Source organism: Chionomys nivalis, chromosome 18 (genome assembly GCF_950005125.1).
Source record: "Chionomys nivalis chromosome 18, mChiNiv1.1, whole genome shotgun sequence".
Taxonomy (NCBI): Eukaryota; Metazoa; Chordata; class Mammalia; order Rodentia; family Cricetidae; genus Chionomys; species Chionomys nivalis.
The window spans coordinates 13,791,358-13,811,805 of NC_080103.1; the positions used below are offsets into that span (position 1 = coordinate 13,791,358).

The 20,448-nt window shown below is 43.4% G+C and overlaps 1 protein-coding gene across 1 annotated transcript in view; it reads left to right on the forward strand.

The window, feature by feature from the left end:
• Positions 1-20,448, forward strand: part of Tbx15 (T-box transcription factor 15) — a 103,681-nt gene that overhangs the window by 73,252 nt on the left and 9,981 nt on the right. The window contains exons 6-7 of the mRNA XM_057793519.1: positions 1,456-1,520; positions 15,555-15,652. Coding sequence (XP_057649502.1) covers positions 1,456-1,520; positions 15,555-15,652 — 163 coding nt within the window. The remainder of the gene's footprint in view (positions 1-1,455; positions 1,521-15,554; positions 15,653-20,448) is intronic.

Below are 20,448 nucleotides of genomic sequence, written 5' to 3' on the forward strand. Positions count from 1 at the left end.
GAAGAAGGCGCGGGAAAGGACTTTCGTTGTCTTCATGAGAACGTGTTTGCAGTTAGCCGCAATCGGAGTCTGCTTTTAACCGACAAGATTTCCATATTTCTAGACTGGCTTTTTCAGAGTCTCTTCTATTCTTTTGAGCTCCCTAGCCTTCAGGTTGTGTAGTAAAGAATTGGGAAGGTGTGCCTTTTGTGGAAGGGGAACTTGGGGAGTCCTGACTAAATTACCCATTTCTCTTTCTGCGAACCAGTGTGGTTGCAGAGTATGGGACCAAGCACTCTCTGGCAATTAGGAGCCTAGGACCCCCAATGAGATACAGAAAAAGTAATTTCATAAAGTGTTTTTAAATTAGCCTGAAATTTCAAAATTTTGAATTAGTCTGAGCTCTAGGAGGGATCAACAAGTTGCAATAGGCTCTGCATCTTTATCTCAGAGAGCCAGGTCTTGAAGAATGTGTATAATTTAACTTTTCAGATGGGACATACGGCTTGCTGGCTTCTGGAAGCCTGAGTGTCTGTGTCTTGGGTTGAGCAAGTCATTTACATCTGGTTCAGACATAAAGGTATCAGAAATGCCTCCCATGGCCAGGACTGGAAGCAGAAACATGAACACTCATATGGAATATGTTGTTCAGGCTTTTCCTAGTCTAGAAGCATTAGGATGATATGTCCAACTGTGTCAGGGTTTACTGGGACTAAGAGAGGATTCAGTGGGCTCTGATGTACTAATAGGAGGCTCCTGAGGACCTGGCCGAGAGGGTGGCACACGTATGTGTGCTGGCTCTGCTCATTTGCTGATGAGTCCTGCAGACCAGATGAGGTGCAGTTCATGTGGCCCCATTCAGTTTCATATTTGAGGAAGCTCCCTAGTTTGGGTAAGAACCGAGCTTCTTTTTGCATCATCTCTGCAAACATTTTAGGTCATTAAATGTGCAATTTCTGGTGGCAGGAAAGACACAGGTTATGTTACATGGGAAATGCAGCCAATTATTTGGCTCCCTCAGGCTGAAGCTGACTGTCTGTTGGTAGTTTGCAGGGCTGAGTCAATCCATGTAACCATCTATCCATCATTCATTCACTTGCACAGTATCTGTCCAACAAGTGTGCCCGAAGTGCGTCCTGCGTGTCACCAGCAACGGGCCTCGCCGTGACTCATTTCCTTTCTCTGTGTCCGTATACACACAATGTTTATCATTAGTTCAGGGTAAGAACAGGGAGTAGGAGTGAGATTGCAGTCACACAGAGGGCAAGTCTTGGTTGTCAGAAAGAAGTGAGTCACACATCTGGGTGCCAGGCCCCAGCCCTATGTCAGACTGAAATTTAAATCTCTAACTGAAAGGAAACGAAATGAAAACAACAGATGTTATTAATAGAGTGAGTTTTTGTTAATTTTCTAGCAGCAACACAAAAGGAAATTGGTTAATATGAAAACAATTGATATTTATCTGTTTATTTCCAGATCACCAGATTAAAAATTGACCGAAATCCATTTGCTAAAGGATTCAGAGATTCTGGAAGAAACAGGTAAGAGCTGCAGGACAGGAGACTCACAAGCTTCTTTTCTTTTTGAAATTCCTTTTCCCTCATCTCATTGGTGGCTCTTGGCTCCTGATATCCAGAGAGGGCTTAGATACTCTGCAGCCACGTTGACTCAGGGGAGGAGAAATTGGTGACTTAACTCAAGAATCCCCAACTCTGCTCCCACAAAACACACGTTTCCCCAATTTTTTCTTACACAACCTAAATTTCCATAACCAAGCTTTCATGTTGTTTTACCCTCTGCCTTGTACTGTGTGATTCAGTCCATGGAAAGCAAGTCACATGATCACTTATTGTTATTGATGGATTGGTGTATTTTTCTGGTACCCGAAGGTGACCGTATTGGCTGCAGTGGTGCCTCAGTACTTTTCATTTCTGAAAAATAAAATATTCCAGAAAATTACTACCTTTATGAGTTGAACTTTGTGGAAACAAATATAATCATCTTATCCCTAGGAAATACTCCCCCGAGTCATGTACACTTTTGGCTTTATTAAGGGGAATGTTTCTAGAATACCACTTTTCTTTTGTTCCTTTTGTAAAAATCCTTTTTCTATTTTTTGAGATACCTATATCATTTCCTCCCATTCTCTTCCATCCTCCAAGTCCTCCCATGTACTCTCCCCTTGCTCTCTTTCAAATTTGTTCTTTTCTTCAATTGTTGTTGCATGGACATGCATGCACACACACATGTGCATGTGTTTGTGTGTGTGTTTCATTGCGAGGATACAGTCTGTCTAATGTTATGCTTATGGATGTTTTCATGCTGGCCCTGCGGTACTGGGTAGCCTAGTGATGCGCTCCTCTCTGCAGGAGGACTATATCTCCCTCTCTCTGCATTTGCCATTGGTCTGTGGTTCTTGATTCAGGGCCGTGAGCATCCCTTCTTCCCCGTTAGCATGCCTATTTGTGTCATCCTTCTTCAGATCATGTTTAGGTAGCTACGTTGGTGAGACTTCATGCATGTCGCTTCTTTGATATCTCTAGGAGCAATGCTCTCACAGCAAATTTCCTGTTCCTCTGGCTCTTGGGATCTTTCAGTCCCTTTTCCAAACTGATGCCCGAGCCTTGGGTGTAGGAGTTGGATTGTATATGTATCAGCTGGAGCTTGGCCTCACAACTCTGTCTTTCGGTCAGTTGTGGTTTTCCACGATAGTCTCCATCTGCTACAGAAAAGGGGACATTTCCAGTGATGAAGGAGAATGCCACCTTTCCTTATGACCCACACCGTCGGTTCCAGGAGTTTCAGATGTTCACATTATCATTGTGTTCTGTTGTCAAATGCCTTAGAGACTGTACTGGTTTTCTGACGGATAATGCTTTCTTCTCTCTAAATGATTTCCTACATAAAATGCAAATCTGTCATTTATGGAAAATTAGGAGACATCCGAGATGGTTAGGGGAACCAGATATATCCACAGTCTCCAATTAGGCAAATTCATCAGATACCCACAATACAGGCTGAGCGAGTGTGACGCGTCTGTCTGGTGTAGCACAGGCATTGCGACGCGATTGACTTTCATCAGGACCAGACTTCTTTCATAATCCGCAAGGATGGCCTTACATCTGGCCAGCAGATTGTCAGGAATTATCTTTGGTATTCTCTCTCCAGCAGTTTTTGGATACACCAACAATTTATATTTAGAACTACTCCATGAAATATGGGATGCATCATCTAATCAGGCACCGCAGCGTGAACAGACCCCATGTGTGATGGTGTCTACCTTACAGGAAAGGTGTGGAGAGCGCATATGTCTAGATCTGGGTAGGGCCATTCCATAATGTATACATGATGACTGAACTGCACCACGACATTCGCTGACTGTGCCTTCACCAAGCAATACCTCACGATGCCATAGACACATGTCTCAAACTACCTCTGGTGATCATTTCCCCCATAAAATGCTTCATAAGCGTACTTCTTTACTAAACTCTTAGTTTATGTTCATCAGCCATTTAGGTTCCCATAGAATTTGTTTGTCTCAAACTCCGTAAGGTCCTACCCATTGAGTAATATAAAATTCAGACAATCTTCCCGTTTTTAGATAACAGCATTAAGTAATGTGTTCTAGGTCACAGTCAATGGTAAAGCACTCTAGAACTCATTGAGCAAGTGGCTCCTGGTCAAATTATTTTCTGTTCCACAAAGGCCTTCATCTTCAAAGCATCACCTGAAAAGAACAAACAGATATTCATTCTATCTCAGAGGTCCCCCACCATTAACTCATAGCCCAGGTCACAAAAACGTTTTCCCTTTCTTCATTTCTAAGATTCTACACTCTGAGCTTCTTGAAGACCTAGTTAATGGCAGGGTGTTAAAAAGCGACATTAGGCTTAGGCTAGGTAGGCCGTGTACAGTAAGGGTGTTGGAAACCTGGAGCTTGGAGTCCGTGCATGGCTTTTCAGGATTCTGTGTTCTCCTAGTATATAAGCATGAGCAGCTGTACATTTTAAAAATAAATCTGCCGTGTCCTTTTTATTTTTAAAACGTCCTATCTCCCAAGGTAAGAATTTCTGTTCTATACCCAAATATATGTCTCCAGGGCCAGACACGCCCATGGTATTTATTCAGCGATTCCTTCTTTTTGGAGGAGGGTGGTCGCTAGCAGTGTTTAGCATTTGTTTATTTTCTTACAGATGCTTAATGTACTTCTTTTTTTTTGTTTGTTTGTTTGTTTTTCGAGACAGGGTTTCTCTGTGGTTTTGGAGCCTGTCCTGGAACTAGCTCTTGTAGACCAGGCTGGTCTCGAACTCACAGAGATCCACCTGCCTCTGCCTCCCGAGTGCTGGGATTAAAGGTGTGCGCCACCACCGCCCAGCTTTGTACTGCTCTCTTTTTCCTTCCTTTGTCTTCCAGGGGAGCCCTTGCAATCTGGAGGATTTATTTGGTCAAGTTACCTTACTAAACTTGACTTTAATTTTTCAGCTAGTGCTTCCTGTTGATAGCCACCCTACTCTTGGAAGCTACAGTAGAAGGAGATTGCTATCTAGAATGTTCATGCCGTGTTTCAAAGAAATCAAGAAAAATATGTCAATTTTCATGTAGTCAGGTCGAGAGGGAGATGAAGCTGTTTCTAGAGGGTGGCTGGTGTTAGTGTCGATGACAAAATGCTGACTCAGGTAGGGGGGTTGCGGAAAGAAGGTGTAAAGAGAAATAGGTGTTTGTTATGTTTGACTATTGAAAACACCTGTGACTCCAGAGCAAGGCCCTGTTTGTAACTGTGTCTCGGCAGCACAGGATGGAAGGTACCCAGGTTTTGACAAAACAGCTGTGCTGACCAACCCTGGACCTACGCTTCAGGAAGTGGAGTCCATGTTCACACGGAGACTAGAAGTGCCAAATATTGAAGGATTTGCACTGGCCAGGGAGTTTTGAGACCCTCTTCACTGAAGTCCTGAGGGAAGGTCCCCCAGGAGACGGGAAAATGTTGTGCTGCTTAGGAATATACTTATTTTCTTGTCATGCTTAGTGGGTTCATCTTCTTTGTAAGAACTCCTTCAAAGTGGAATTAGGGGTAAATCAAGGACAGACGGCGAGCACCATAGCGTACAGCTCTGAAGTCAGGCATTAGCCCATCTCCCATCTCAATGCTTAATTTATTTCTTATAGTGTGAAAATTCTTTCTTTTTTCTTTTTGTTATACAAAGCCTGCAAGCCATGTTTAAAAAAAAAAGGATAATGGAGTCCTGTCATTTGTGAATCAATGGGACTGAAGGACACTAAGTGAAATAAGCCATCACAGAAATCCAAGTGGCACATTACATATGCAGAACTTAAAATGATTGAGTTTTGTAGAACTGAGAAGCAGAGCAGTTGCTACTGGAAGTTAGAGGGAGAGAGTGAGGAGGGACAGGAAAAGCAGGATGGTAAATACCGATCTACAGAAGAGAATAAGTTCTAATATGCCTTAGCATTTTAGGATAACTGAGGCTCACAGTTTATCATATTTTTTATAAAGATCTAGAAGAGGTCAAAACTTCCTGATCCAATGAAATGAAATGCTTGAGGGGAATGAAATCTTGCCCTGGTCTGACTTGCATATTGTGTGCCCATGCTGAGTTATCAGACCGCAACACATAAACGGCTATACGCTATGTGTCAATTAAAAAAATTTAACCCCACCCCCAGAGGTTACTTTAAGGACCATTGGTAACTGTCTCGGTTCACTACAAAGGAACACTTACCATTTGGAGGCTTGTCCTTCATTTTTCTCTGACTTTCAAGCCTGCATCTTCAAAAGGTTTGAGGCCTGCAGGAGGAAAGCAGCTTTTCCACCACTCCGGAACAAAGCTGCGGGGCTGGTGAGAAGTCGCATCTGGCTGGCTTCAGGGCAGGGCATCCCATGCTATGATGCTAGCTAGCATGCTCTCCTTGCCTTATCTCACCTTCAACAGGTACTCAGAGCAGAATCCTTCCTCTAAAAACATCATCCAACCACCCGTAACTGTTTCGGTCCCAGATAAAGCTACCTTTATTATTCTTAGCTGGTGCTGTAGATTACTGCTCATGTCTTCACCATCTACTTCATCCATCCTAGAAACAAGGATCTGGGACACAAAACCAAGCCTAACCTCTCTGGCGGGTGAAGCAATGATACACTCTCGGTGTCTTACAGTGGGGCTAGAATGTGTGGCTTTTTTCACTAGCACTCTGGGAAACTCCATTACAGTGGACTTGTCAAGGCAATTATGAAAGTTTTGAATGTTTTTTTCCTCTTTCATAAATTCAAAGTTATCCAATTATATCATTAACTACCTAGTGATTTGATTCTTACTAGTTGACTGCAGGATCTGAAGTAGGCGAGAACTTTTAATGTTATTGTGTCGATGGAAAAGATGAATGGGCGAGTACATGGAGAACCTGGTGGTTCTGCACTAGCATCAGGACCAGGGTACAGCATCCCATCTGTGGTGTTTCTCAAGCTCACACAGTTCTTCTCAACGCCTGCTTTCCCCATGCATTTTAGACATCAAATGACTCATGCAGAGGAGCAGGGCTTGATGAGCTGCATATAAATGTTACTAAAACATACGGATTACGTTTCCTTTAAAAACACATGGGCTTAAAAATTAGAGGGGAAAGTGCTTGGCCAATGTTTTTGGTTTCGCAGAACACAAAACATTTGTGGAATACTTTGGAGTCACGGAGTTTGCCAAACCTCAAACCAAAACACGTTCAGGTTTGTCGATCTCAATCCGTCCCAGCAGAGTCCAGAGGCTGGAGAAGGGAGGAGAGAAAAGATGGGAAGGATGCAACCACCCACTGCACTGATGCCCTTGGCAGTGCCTCTCAGCCTGTGAGGCTCTCACACCCAGTCCCAGCAGAGGGTGGTCCTGATGATAAGCTTCTTCTGAAATTTACACACGAGTACGGAGCAATGACTGAGCACTCCAGCGGCTATTCTTTGCCTTCTTAAGAAAAGAAATCTCTGGAAAGAAGGGCTCCTGGCTCCTAGAACTGTTCTTTTCTTCTGCTTCTCAGAAGAACCAGGGACTGATCTAATGGCTGGGTCCTAAAGGAGGACCCCCCCACCCCAAGAACCTGCCTGTACGCAGAGTGCGTATCTCAGGCTTCTTGTTGCGTGGCACATCTAGCAGAGGAGGCCTGTAGAATTGTAAGTGAGCACCTTCCAGAGGAGTCCTGAACCCTTCCTTCAGCCCTTCACTTATCCCATAATCGCCAGACAATTTTATCAGCCATGAAATTGGTATTTTGATCTCCACTGTGCTAGGTTCCCGTGTCTTTCTCTTGACTGAGTCAAGAATCCAGACCTGTAATTTTTTCAAGTTTTTTCCCTTAGGTATTCCTTCCCTCACGGTGCCAGGGGTAGAGAATGAAATAGAAATTGTTCACTAGTTACAGAGCAGCATTGGTGAATGGGAGAGGAAGTGAAAAGGGAACTTAGGAAAGCCTCATTCCAACCAGTGGCAAATCAAAGAGACCAGAAGCCATGACCTAGGTTTAGACGCCGAAGGAGAGGGAATGACGAGTAAGTGACTAGTTAGAAAAGGTAAGGGCAATTAAGATGCATGTCTGAGCCTGTTTACTTCTGATAGACTCTGATTTGACCACATCATTGCTTAGACACACACACACACATCCAGGGGACATATGAGCTGCCTAATTTCCCCTATCCGTGTGTTTCTTATATCCCTGGAGAAGGACACTCACAGCATTTCAGTGTCTGTAAGTCTTAGACAGGGAGGCAGAGTTAAGGCAGAATGAAGTTTGGTTTGGTTGAACAAGGTCACCTAGTAGTGATCTGAGAAGTGAAGTATGCTTTGGGGAAGCATGAACCAAAGGCAAGAAAAGGGTCGTGAGGCTGAAGAGAGGCGGCTGAAGAGAGGTCTCACCACCCAGAAGTAGACTTGTTAGACACATCTGCCCTCGAGAGCCCTCATTGCTCAGATACAGGGAAAGACAGCTGTTCAGATGCTGCCTGTTTGGAGAAGCCAAGGAAATGGAGGAAGAGAACTCTGTGGGTCTTTCAAACCCAATCTGATATGAAACCCTTGGCTCTTAGAGGTGGCTGCTCAGACTTTACAAAAAAGGCCCAGGTCTGCTTGGTGAATTCTATGAAATTCCCAGAGGCTTCCTCAGAAACAAACACATGAATAAAAACAAGAGAAGATTAAAATTAGGATCTGCCTGGGGAGTGAGAACTCCCTTTATGAAGCTTTCTTAAAAGTACTAGATGGTGACAGACTGGGTGCTCCATGAATACCCTTCATTCTGTCTTTGACCTAGGATTTGATCTTTACCACCAGGTCCATTGTATCCATGGCAACTGAAAGCCTCGTCATTTCTTCCATTTATGTCTAGCTGGCATGTCACTCTAGAAGTTACTGCTGATGATCCCATGCCAGGTCCCAGGTAGAGCAACCCTTCTGTAGCCCTTGGAGATGTGCAGTATTTTAGAGGATATGCTCTTCTCTGTAGAGTTCATCATTGGACGTTTGAGTCAGGGCACATTAATTCCAAACTCAGGAGTAGTCGGAGAGGGGTCACATGTCACAGAGGCCAATTTACACATGAAAATAGTTTCTTTAGCAGATTGTCCCTCTTAGGACCTGCAGAAAGGGACAAGGTGCACGGGAATTCTGGATCTGTCCCTGCTCTCCAGATGTTCTGAGCCAGCAGTATAATTGCTCTGAGTTGGTTGGTAGAAATCTTTTTTAGTTTTGTTTCTTTTTAGATATTTCAGGGAATGGTAGGCATTGCAGCAGGAGAGTGGTTAGACTTGCATGTTTAAAAGGATGCTCAGTGAAGTCACCTTCTTCACTGAAGAAATTTTGAATAGTGATAGAGAAAATACCCAAAGGTAAAGATTTTTCTAAAACCCCCTCTCAGCACTTGCTGTCCTAAGGCCCTGCCTATAGAGTGAAGAATGACTTTCCTGTTTTGGACAGGACCCTTTCTCTGTTACAGGTCCATAATGCTCAGTAGAAAGAGGAGTGTAAAGGGAGGAATTTCCCAGTTAACCGAATGGAGAGACAAAGAGAAGTCAGCTAAACATTAAAGCCCAGCCTGGCTCATCTTTGCGGGTCTAAAATGGCTTTCCCTGGAGAGTTGCAAAGAAGGAACCAGTAGATACACTCTGGCTGGCACCTGGTAACAGAGCACTCTCTCAGAGACAACTAACATGTCTTGCCTGCACATTTATCTATCTGTTAAGTTAAACAGAAGAAATGGCTGTTTAACAGTTAAAAAGACAAAATCCCACTGATTTCCCAGAATTCAGTCTTATAGTTCTTCCCATCTAATCGATTGAAAGTCTAAACCAATAGTAGGACTTATTTCATCTTTTGGCTGAGGTCCACAGTCTTCATCTTTATCTCGGAGCTGAGGTTCCCTCCCCGTGCTTCTCTTCACACTGATGGCAATCTGTATTTTGAGCTACTGGCATCAGGATTTGCAGACCCAGCCTGTCACAGTGTCCAGAGAATGATTCCACTGTCCTCTGCAGGCCCAGCTGGGCAGGCAGCAGAAACCAAGCCTCCAACCACTTCTGGCTCCCCGCTGTTCACGAGTCTCAAGTAGCAAGCTTAGAGCCAATGGGCTGACCACTTGCCTTTTCTCAACTGTCAGTATATCCCAAGTGTCCCCCTCATGCTCAATTGCTGTGTTTTCACAGCAAGGGCCATTGGCTGCAGTTTCCCAGCCAACCTCATCCTGTTCTTTCCTGGCAGCCTTACAGGCCCCTGTAGATTTTTGCATACTTTCTTGTTATCCCTGGCATGGGTGACTTCTGCCATTCAGCAGGTCTAGGGAAGCAGTCAGTGTTGGACTTCGGAGGGACGGTTGCATCTGTCGTTCAAGGTAACTGGCCCGGTTCTAGCTGCTGGCAGCAGATCCTCCCGTTGGCAGTGGTGATCCTCCCATTCACCCGAGCCTCAGCTGCCTGTCACATCCCATGGCGTAGCCTTTTCGCCAGGATTTAACACTTTTCTCGGCTTTATTATGTGTTCCTCCTCCCTTGTCATGAACTGTTTCCACCATTGTCCTCCTGGCCATCCGGACTTGCCAGGGAATGTTGGCAATTGTTTTATTATCTATGGCTGCTGCTCAAGGATGGTGTCATTGAACACCGCGGCGTCTGTCTTTTTAATGGCGAGTGTATTGCAGTCGGAGATATCGGCAAGATAATGAGGCCTCCAGGGGCGTGAGGGACACGCTTTTGGTTTTCTGATGAGGAAATGAGAAGTGGAATTAGGTAACATGGAACTCCTTCCCCATCTTGTCTCCAGCCAGGGGGATGTCAGACCTGGGAATTCCAGGGAAGCAGGACTGTATCTGCTGGACCAGGCTGCGACTCGGGCAGAATGACTGGCTTTCTTTAGCTCCAACTGGAGCAATGTTCGTTCATACGGCTTTTATTTTACTTTCTCATTTGCCTTGAGAAGTTTTGTTTTCAATCAGGCTGTGTTTATTGAGTCACAATAATGTAAAATAATACCGATTTCTCTATCCTAAAACTAGAGAGACATAGGCATGGTAAGACGATAACATGCTTTGGCTAAGGGTGCCTTAACCAGAAGCCAAACAATCTATATTTAGAGTCTATGCTCTTAACTGGACTGTTCATCTGTCCCTTGTATGGTGTTCATAATAACAAAGCTAGACTATTCCAGTCAAATGCAAAGGGACTTATTGTTTTAGTTAAACTGTTTAGTGTTGTTACAATTTATTTTTTTACTCTTGAGACATTGAAAATACCCAGGAACTGCGATTACAACTTATCTAAACTCTAAAAGGGATAGTGGGAACGGAACCTCTGGGGACCACCAGGTGATGAACAATTTTCATTCAATTCCAGCTGATTACATTTCCATAGGTTACTCATTCTTCCCAAGCCAGTGAAGGTGGCTTACTGATGACAGCTTTGTCATTGTGTTGATGGCACTGTTGTACCCCGAGAAGCCACATTTCACATGATGAGTTTGTCCTTAAACAAATTGTAGAATTCAGACTTGAGATCCTTTAGAACATCTGAATAGAAAGTGTCTTAAATAACTGAAGGTTGGAGCTGATTCTACAAAGTAGTGAGAGAGGGAAGTTTTGACCTGTCCTCAAGGGAGCAAGAATAGATTAAAAGCATTGAGATAAGATAATTAGATTTGGACTGAATGTCCATTTTACACCCCCCTCTGTACACAAAGAGTTTCAATAACACCATGAATGTATGTTAAGTGTCCAGAACATACACCTCCTTTTCACACTGCTAAGTCTTTGCACGCATTGTTGACTCCGCTGTAAAAGCCCCCTCTTGTTCTGCGTGGAAGATTGCTGAGAGGGTCATTTAATATTTAGGTTAAATAGATGCCTGGTTGTGGAATCTTCCTCTAGTTTCCCAGGTCTATTAAATACTTCTTGCTCAAGGTTTCACTGCCCCTCTTTTATATCTCCAGTGTATCTGACAGTTTATAAAACGGTCCCTTTCATGTTGTTTTTTCTTTCTTCCTTTCTTTATTGAACAGGACACTTCTTAAGGGCAATAACTCTGTGTCTGTTTTGCTTTTATATCAGCTAAGACTTTTTTTTATAGTCTGAACACTTCTTTAGGCTTTCAAAATCCCTGCTACCTTAGGATACTTTTAGCCGTAGACTTCCTTCTGTTGAGAGAGGAACAATGACCATCTCAATCTACTGCATGCGCTCTCTTGTTTACAATAGTCTCGTCACACAGTATAGGGAGACATTAAACTTGAGAAAAAATAAAGAGAAAATAAACAGACGATGACGAAGAAGCCGTTTCCTATCTCTAGGCAAAGATAATGTGAAAACTGTGTCCAGTTATTACTAAACAGGATCACAGATATTTCAATGATAATTATTACAATTGTCTGGTATTTGCTGAACTTCGAAAGATGTCTCTCTTCCTCTCTTCTTTAAATGCAATTGGGAGGGTATTTCTTTCCAATCTGATTGCGAGTCCAGATCAGTTGATCTTGAGGCAACATTCATTTGTGAAGGAGCTAGCTCAGCCTCCTTCCTCTTCTTCCCTCAGCATAGCCTTTGGCTTGGCCAAATCGAAAGAGAATCAGCTTGGAAACCAGAGAAGAAGTTATAGCCAAAAGACTGAAGAAAGGGGGTTTAGATGTGGCCTCTGCTGTCACTGGCCAGTTTAGCTGTTTCTGATCGGAAGCTCCAGAGATGACGTCAGGTCTCTGCTGTGCCACAGCCCACAGAGGCCCACCATGGGGAATGTGTTAACAGAACACTACCCAACACAGCTTTTCACATGTGTGGAATAATGAGTCTGTTTTGTAAGACTTAGAGATAAAAATTCACAAAATTAGGGCAAGATAACAGTGAACAAACAAGCACTAGCTAGCGCTAGCACAAGATGCACCTGGAGTAGTCACCCAGCAACTGAAGACCTTCACGGGTCATTGACAAGGACTCTTAGAGAAGACAGGTGTAGAAGTGCCTGAACTCTGACAGGGCGCTCAGACTCTATGGAAGGTCAAAAAGTCTAAGTCCAGGACTAAAGAAGCCAGAGGGAGAGGGAAACCTTTCCGAGACCTTGGTCCAAATAGACACAAGTTCGGTCAGAGAGGAAAAGGCCTCCAACTTTGGCACTAGAGAATTCTTTCTATCTTCAGAGATTCTACCTTTTATACCAAGTTGGTTTAAAAAGTTTTAAACTGGGGAAAAAAAGAATGACTATTAGAAATTATGAAATAATGACACCAGTTTACTAATTCAGTGCACACAAATTGAGACATGTCATACAGCAATCATCATGCTAGGCACTTGAGCAAAGAAAAACCTTGGACCTGAATCACTTGAAGTACATACAAGCTAGCTGTAGAAAGAGGTGGATTACTTAATTGTGCCATAGCCCCATACTAGATTCTGAGATACATTACTAGTGATTTCGAATACATAGATCTAGTCAGTGAAGCCTGATAGAGTTTGAGACAAATAGAATATAAGGCATATAGCAAAAAACCAGAATTAATTTTCCTAAAGAGGAAAAAATTCAGAGTCCTAAAACAGATCAAGGAACATAAAGGCTTGAGATTTCTACCATACTATATAGGAGAGTATATACTAAAGGTTACATTTTTCCTATACAGTGAAAAATCTATGGAAGATATAGTTCAATAATAAAGTGTGACTATTAATTGTATCTTTTGTCACTACTTTTGGGGAGTTATACATGCTATCCCTGCTTCTTTGCCATGAGAATAACCCTGGCTATCTGAAGTCCTGGATGGCCCCAGGTGCGTCTATGGATGGCATACTGGAGTCTTAGGCTAAGGAAGGTCTCCTAGAGGAGGGTGAGGAAGACAGAAGCTTTGTCAGTGATGTATGAGACTCTCATCACTTCACCAGAGGATGGAATTTACACCAGAAATTTCAGCCAAGTGTCAGGAACAGCTTAATAACAGATTGAGCAAAAACTCAAAATGTCTTCCCAAGGAAATGCACTGACAGAGGCTGGATAACCATTGAAGAAAATGCCAGAAGAGACAGAATACACAACATCTCCGAATCTTCCTATGTTTAAAATCTATGATTCCATCACTTTTTTTAAAAAAGTTAAATTTGGTAGTTGACACACAGTCATTATATTATATTATAGTATAAAATTGACTGCACAAATAAAATAATTCATGCCATGCCATAGCGTTTGGGAATAGTATTATGAAAAAGAAACCAAATCTATTTCTATAGTGTTGGCGTTACACTGTGGTACTACTGAAACGTCCTGGTTTCCTACCATGTAATTATGAAATGAGACGGGATTGTTCTTTGCCCTTGAGCTAGCTTTTGTCCTCGTGCTGTGCATTTGTCCCTGGAAAAGATGCACTGGAAGGTGGAATAATAAGCCCTTGCCATCTGCAGTGAGCCTCCTGGGCCGTGAAAGGGACCCCTAGGCTGTTCTGGTGGGCTGCCAACATTCCAGGACAAAGCAGTCAGATCTAAGCTGGGCCTATCTATTTCTTCTATCTACCCAGGCTCAACATGGCTTTATCTGCCTATCCCCTTATTATTCTGAACTCCCTTAATTGCCCGAGCTCTTTCTCTCCACAAATAGTCCCACGAACTGTATTCAGCACCAATGTAGACTGAGGGTAGAGATCTCGTCTGCTCCTGCTTCTCGCAGATTAACAGCTAATAAACACCATGCACTGCTCTCTCCTGTGAACCTCTTCTTAAAATACAGAGTTCGGTTTGCCAGCGTCAGTGTATTTAAAGCCTCCAAGATCCATGGAAGCCTTTAGAAGGAGAAATGTGCAAGCAAAGCCTACCCAGAAAGCAAAATTCCCAACACAGAGAGACGGTCCATGCATCAGTGGCTCCTCTGAGAATGTCAGGCTAGGGGGATTAGCATCAGTTAAAGGGAGAAGGTATTTGTTTTCACTTAAAATAAAACCTCTCACTTTATTCTTAGCTTATAACAGAGCTGAGCAAGTGGATTTCTTAGGTATCAGGACAGAGAGCATAATTTCTTCAGCAGGAAAGATCTGTGTGCTGAGAGGCACATCATGCACTTTGCGATGCCATCACATGGAGAGAACTGGGCCCTTGTGATCCCCCCTTCTTCTACTTTGTCCCCACAATCCCCCAACTCCACTTCCCGACACAAAGGGTTTTAAAGCAGTAACTACTCAAAAGTTCTACTCAAAGCTTTCAGCAGAGCTCCAAACTACAGTCTGTTTTGAGGATGTCGCATATCATGAAAATATCCTGGAATCCCCGGGCAGTTCTTTCAATATTTCATATAGGTATGCAGTCGAATGATAAAGAAATAGTATGCATATAGTCCATTTTACAGAGTGTACAACATGACAAACCAGAAGCTGTACATAAATGTAATTTTAAAATATTCGATGTTTTCTAAAATCTACCAGTTTAGGGTTCCCAATAGCCATTTAATTATTATTAGGTTACAAATAAAGATAAACATTTGGAGATACGGACTATTCTTCTGGCCTGTGGTCTATTTTCTCTTTTCCTTTGGGCGGATATTTGTCACTATGATAAAAACTTGAGTGCACTTGTTTCCTCTCCTCCTATTTCTGCTGTCCCGCTCTCCTGTTGACTTAGGAGGACCTTTGAAGTCACAGCAGCTTGACAACTTCATTGAGCCTTCCACACTCTGGATGTGGAGCTGGCTCTGGGGCGGGATGTGTCAGCCATGGTGAGGTAATGGTGACGGCATGAGAAGTAGTCGGGGCTACTCTTTGCTCAACTGTACTCATGATAGCCTTGACCTTAAATACACTTTATTATCATGCCCATTGGACCTCTTCGGAAGGAAAATAGGAGTTAAATTTCATCACGGTTAAGGACTTTCTTGTGAATGATCTGAATTAGTTCCCTTTGTTCTTCCTCCAGCAACGTAGCGCCATCCAGATCTTGTACTTTCCCAGACTGACTTAGCCTGGTGGTGTGTCTCCCAGCCTGTAGTATGGCACTCATCAGACAACTCCCCTTGCGTCTTCAAATATCAGTGATTGTTTGGGATTGCTTACAAGTTGATTTTCTGGCTCTTCTTGTTCCAGAACTGGACTCGAAGCCATTATGGAGACGTATGCATTCTGGAGACCTCCTGTGCGCACCCTGACTTTTGAGGACTTCACCACCATGCAAAAGCAGCAAGGTAAGGCTCTGGGCAAGGCCTCTGCTCTGCCGAGAACAGGGCATGAGGGGAGCTGAACTGAGCACAGCACAGCCAACCCTATGCCAACCCAGCAGTTGCATGGACTCTCTGGGAACAAAGAAAACTTATAGCTTCATGAATAACAAAAGCACCACCAGTCCTGCACATGAGTTGGGCCCAGAGTCAGCCTGCCATTTGTATTCAGAATTCCTTCCTAACACCATAGATTTCTGTGATATTTCCTTTTCTTTGCTGTTGATAACATACCATGATCAAAAGTAACTTCAGGAAGGAAAGAGTTTGCCTGCCTTATGGTTTCAGAGGGTTGGGGTTCATAATAGTAGAGCAGGCATGTCATGTGGGCAAGATCGAGAAATGAGTCTATCAAAAGTATTCCTCATTAAAATCACCACACGTGGTTCTGGCCTCCCTCCCTCGCTCCCTCCCTCCCTCCCTCCCTCCCTCCCTCCCTCCCTCCCTCCCTCCCTCTTTCCTTTCTCCCTTCTCTTATCCTTTTCTTTGTTCCTTCCTTCCTTCCTTCCTTCCTTCCTTCCTTCCTTCCTTCCTTCCTTCCTTCCTTCCTTCCTTCCTTTCTCTTCCTTCCTTCGTTCCATCCTTTATTCCTCCCTTCCTTCCTTCATTCATTCCATCCTTCCTTCCTTCTTTCCTTCTTCTTGTCCTTCCTTCTTTCCCTCCTTGTGGTACTAGGAATCTGCTAAGCAAGCACTCTGCTGTAAACGCCATCTGCTGCCTGCTAGTTATTTATCTACAATAATGATTGCAATTGACTACTGCTAAGCCATCTCCTAGGCCTTGCTATTGGAAGTGACCATCATGATAACTTCATTTCCTCCTCATGGAAACCTCATCAGTTTTCTTTTTCTAGCTTTTTAGTGACAAAGTTTCAGTTCTCAGCTGAATGAAATGAGGCCTCACATGAGAAGGGGCTGCTTCAGAGCCCTCAGAACTTTGCTACATATAAGCTAGCCTTTTTATGTCTGCCTGAAACAGCAGCCTTGCCACACTGGTGCGTTATGTGGACTTTGCCCCACTTGTTTGTGATTTTTTTTTTTTTCAAATTCCCAATCTCGTCTCCCATGTAGCTCAGGCTGGGGAGCTTTGATGAGGTGTGCAGAAGGCTCGGAGGATTTCAGTTCTGTGTCAGTCCAGCCGTGTTCTGAGGATTGTTCACTGGGTTCTTAAACTGAAGTCTCCCAGAGCATAGGCTGGCTTGTTTCCTTCTCCTGTCTTCCTCTTCCGAAAGGTGACACTGGGCAGAATGTTCAGATTGAGCTCATTCCTTTCTGGGAAATTCTCAGCATTGACAGAAGCCTAATTTTTGAATTTCTAGTTACTTGGGAGGCCATTCCAGGACTTTATATCTGATGCCGTAAGCTCTTCTCAGGGGAGAAGCTAATACTTTGCACACTGGGATTGGTTTGTGACCAACACTGCTAAAATATTTTGCATTTTCAAGATGGATATAACTAAAGCCCAGACTCATAACAGGGTACCTCCTTGAACAGCTGCTTTTAAGACTGGGCAGGAAGATCACAAATGTAAAAAAGGCTGTCTGGGTTATCGAGCAAGTTCAAGGCCAGCGTGTACAACCTAGTGAGAGCCTGTCTGTCCCATGTTGTTTCTGCGGCTGTCATACTAACTAAGAGGAATGTGGAGAGGAAAGGGCCTATTTGCTGACGGGTCATAGTCCATCATGGAGGAAGGTGACTTGAGGCAGGAACCTGGAGGCAGGAACTGAGGTAGAGACATGAGCACTGCTTTCTGGTTCACACAGAAGCTCATGTTCAGTTCTTCTTATCCAACTCAGGACAACTTCCAGGGCTGGCACTGCCCACATTGCTCATCAATCAAGACAATGCCCCACATGCTGCCCACAGGCCATCTGAGGGCAGCAATTCCTCAGCTGAGGTTCCCTCTTCCCAGTTGACTTAAGTTTGTGTCACGTTGGCCAAGTCAATCAGCACCCTGCACCCTATACACAAGTAAAACAGGGACTAGGGGCTCAATTCAGTTGTGGAGAATTTGTATCGGTTGCTTGAGGACTCAGTTTCAATTCCTAATAAGCAACATAACTCAAGTTGGACAGTGTGAACCAAGTTCTCATCACTACTTCCTCCTAGTGCTGGGACCTTCTCTGAGTTTCTCGGCCTTTTTGCCACTGAGGCTTTCTTCCTGCATGCTACTGAAGAGCATGGTGTATTCTTGTAAATATTAAATGAGTCTGGGTATTTAAAATCCTAATAAACTCTCAATGCATGGTAAAGAGTCGTCAGGCCTTCATGATCACCATTGCAGTTGTCCTCATGTTCACTTCCTTTATACAAGGGTGTTTTTCTGAGATATGTATTTGAAACATGATTAGGCAATAACTCTTGACAGGACTCTGTGAGAGCAAGCAAACCAGCAATTCCTTCTCATTCTTGCATGGTCCTACCACATACTAATCGCCCATTCGGATTTGAATCCATCCACAGATTAAATAACTGACTTGGTCAAGAACAGCATGACCTAAGTGTTTCTGGAAATGAACCCCACAGACACCTGAAAATGTACTTTACTAGGTGCGTTTCAGTCTGATCAGTGTGAGAGCTGGGATTGACCTTCACACGTGGTGAAGGTGACCAAGGCAATAGAGACAGAAACATTAGATTCCTGGCCTATTAGAGTCAAATATAATGTGATCCTGTGGTTTTCTGATGGATATTTTAAATAACGTTCGTGTCTTGGTTTCCCCATGCATACATTTGAGATATCTGTGTGATAAAACTGAACTTTGGTGAGTGGTGAGCCAAGTGATTTGGCAGTTGTTATGCTGGAAGGAAGGATTCGGGCTGCACCACAGTTAGTAGTTAGTATTTTGCTTTCCTCTGTGAAAACCCGGAGACCTAGCATTTTAGAAGCCTCTCTTCTGCTCGAGGGCCAGTCAACTTCACTATAGATTTCAGCATTGCTGGATATTTTACTGTTGTTCAGATAGTAAAAGCTTTAGAATTATGGAGGGTTCCTGTTGGTGACTGGATTTTTATTCATTTGACTGGTAGTAGTTAGAAGCTGGCTAGTGGAGGAGATTATACATTTGAAAAATCATATTAGTTAAATATTGAGGGCCTGGAGAGAAGGCTCATCAATTAAGAACATGTACTGGTCTTGGCAGCACCATGTCATGTGATCTACAACTGTCTATAACTCCAGCTCCATGAGATCTGATTCTGATTTCAAGAGCACTTGCACACACATGAGTACACATGCTACCCCTACATATACACATAAAGATAAGATATTAAGAAATACTGAGAAAACAGTTCAATGGACATTAATTTTTGAGCTGTGAAGTCATAGCAATGATGCAAAGATGGCTGATTGGCACAGATCCCTTTGAGTAGAAGGACAATGCAGCTCTTCTGTAGCAGAATTATCAAAAACACTGCATGCAATTGCTTTCCAGTTATGTGTGTAGATATATGCGAAACAAAACATGGATTTAATGTTTTGCAGTTAGGGTTTTATTCCTGGACTGTTTCAGAAGTAGATATAAATAGTCTGAAAATGTGAAAAATGAACTTCAAGTTCAGAATATTTCTGGCCCCAAGAATTTCAGGTCAAAGGTACTCAAACCTGTAGTTGATAACACATTGTACACTTACTCCCTAAAACAGTGGTTCTCAGCCTTCCTGACACCGCAACCTTTTAATACAGTTGCTTGTGTTGTGGGGACCCAACCATAAAATTATTTTCATTGTTACTTCATAACTGAAACTTTGCTAATGTTATAAATCATAACGTAAATATCTGATATGCAGGATATCTGATTTGCAACCCCTGTGAACAGGCCATTCAGACCCCAAAGGGGCTGAGACTTACAGGTTGAGGACCACTCTCCTAAACTCACTTAGGCTTAGTGTGTTCAAAACTGACCTAAGAGCCTCTCCTGAGAGAAGGATGCCACAATGGCCTGTCATCTGGATGTTTCTCCCTGCACTATCCCCATAGCCTATCGTCAGTGCTCTTGAATCTGTCCGCATCTCTAATCTCCCATGCCACCACCTGGCTTTGTTGTGTCATCATCCCTTACCCGGCTGATTATGATGTCCTCTATAGCATCTCTGTTCTGTTCCAAGACATTCTGCACGTCATGCTTCTGGTCAGTGTTTCAAAACAGACATCTCCTCATACCAACTCTATGTCTTAACTTGCTTAAAATTTTTCAGCAGCCACAATTTATTTTTGTCCATTTGACAGAGATCACTAGACCTCTAAAACAGAGATTTGGTAAGTGGGTCCCTTAAGATAAACTATTTATTTATTTATTTATTAAAAATTTCCACCTCCTCCCATCCTCCCATTTCCCTCCCACTCTCCCCACTCCTCCTCCCCCTCCCTCTACAGTTTTAAGAGAAGTCAGGGTGCCCTGCCCTGTGGGAAGTCCAATGCCCCCCCTCCATCTATATCTAGGAAGGTATGCATCCAAACAGACTAGGTTCCCAAAAAGCCAGTACATGCAGTAGAATCAAAATCCGGTGTCATTATCATTGGCTTCTCAGTCCGTCTTCATTGTCAGCCACATTCAGAGAGTCTGGTCTGATCACATATTCGTTCAGTCCCAGTCCAGTTGGCCTTGGTGAGCTCCCATTAGATCAGGCACACTGTCTCAGTGGGTAGACACACCCCTCATGGTCCTGACTTCCTTGCTCATGTTCTCCCTCCTTCTGCTCTTCATTTGGGCCTTGGGAGCTCAGTCCAGGGCTTCAATGTTGGTCTCTGTCTCTATTTCCACC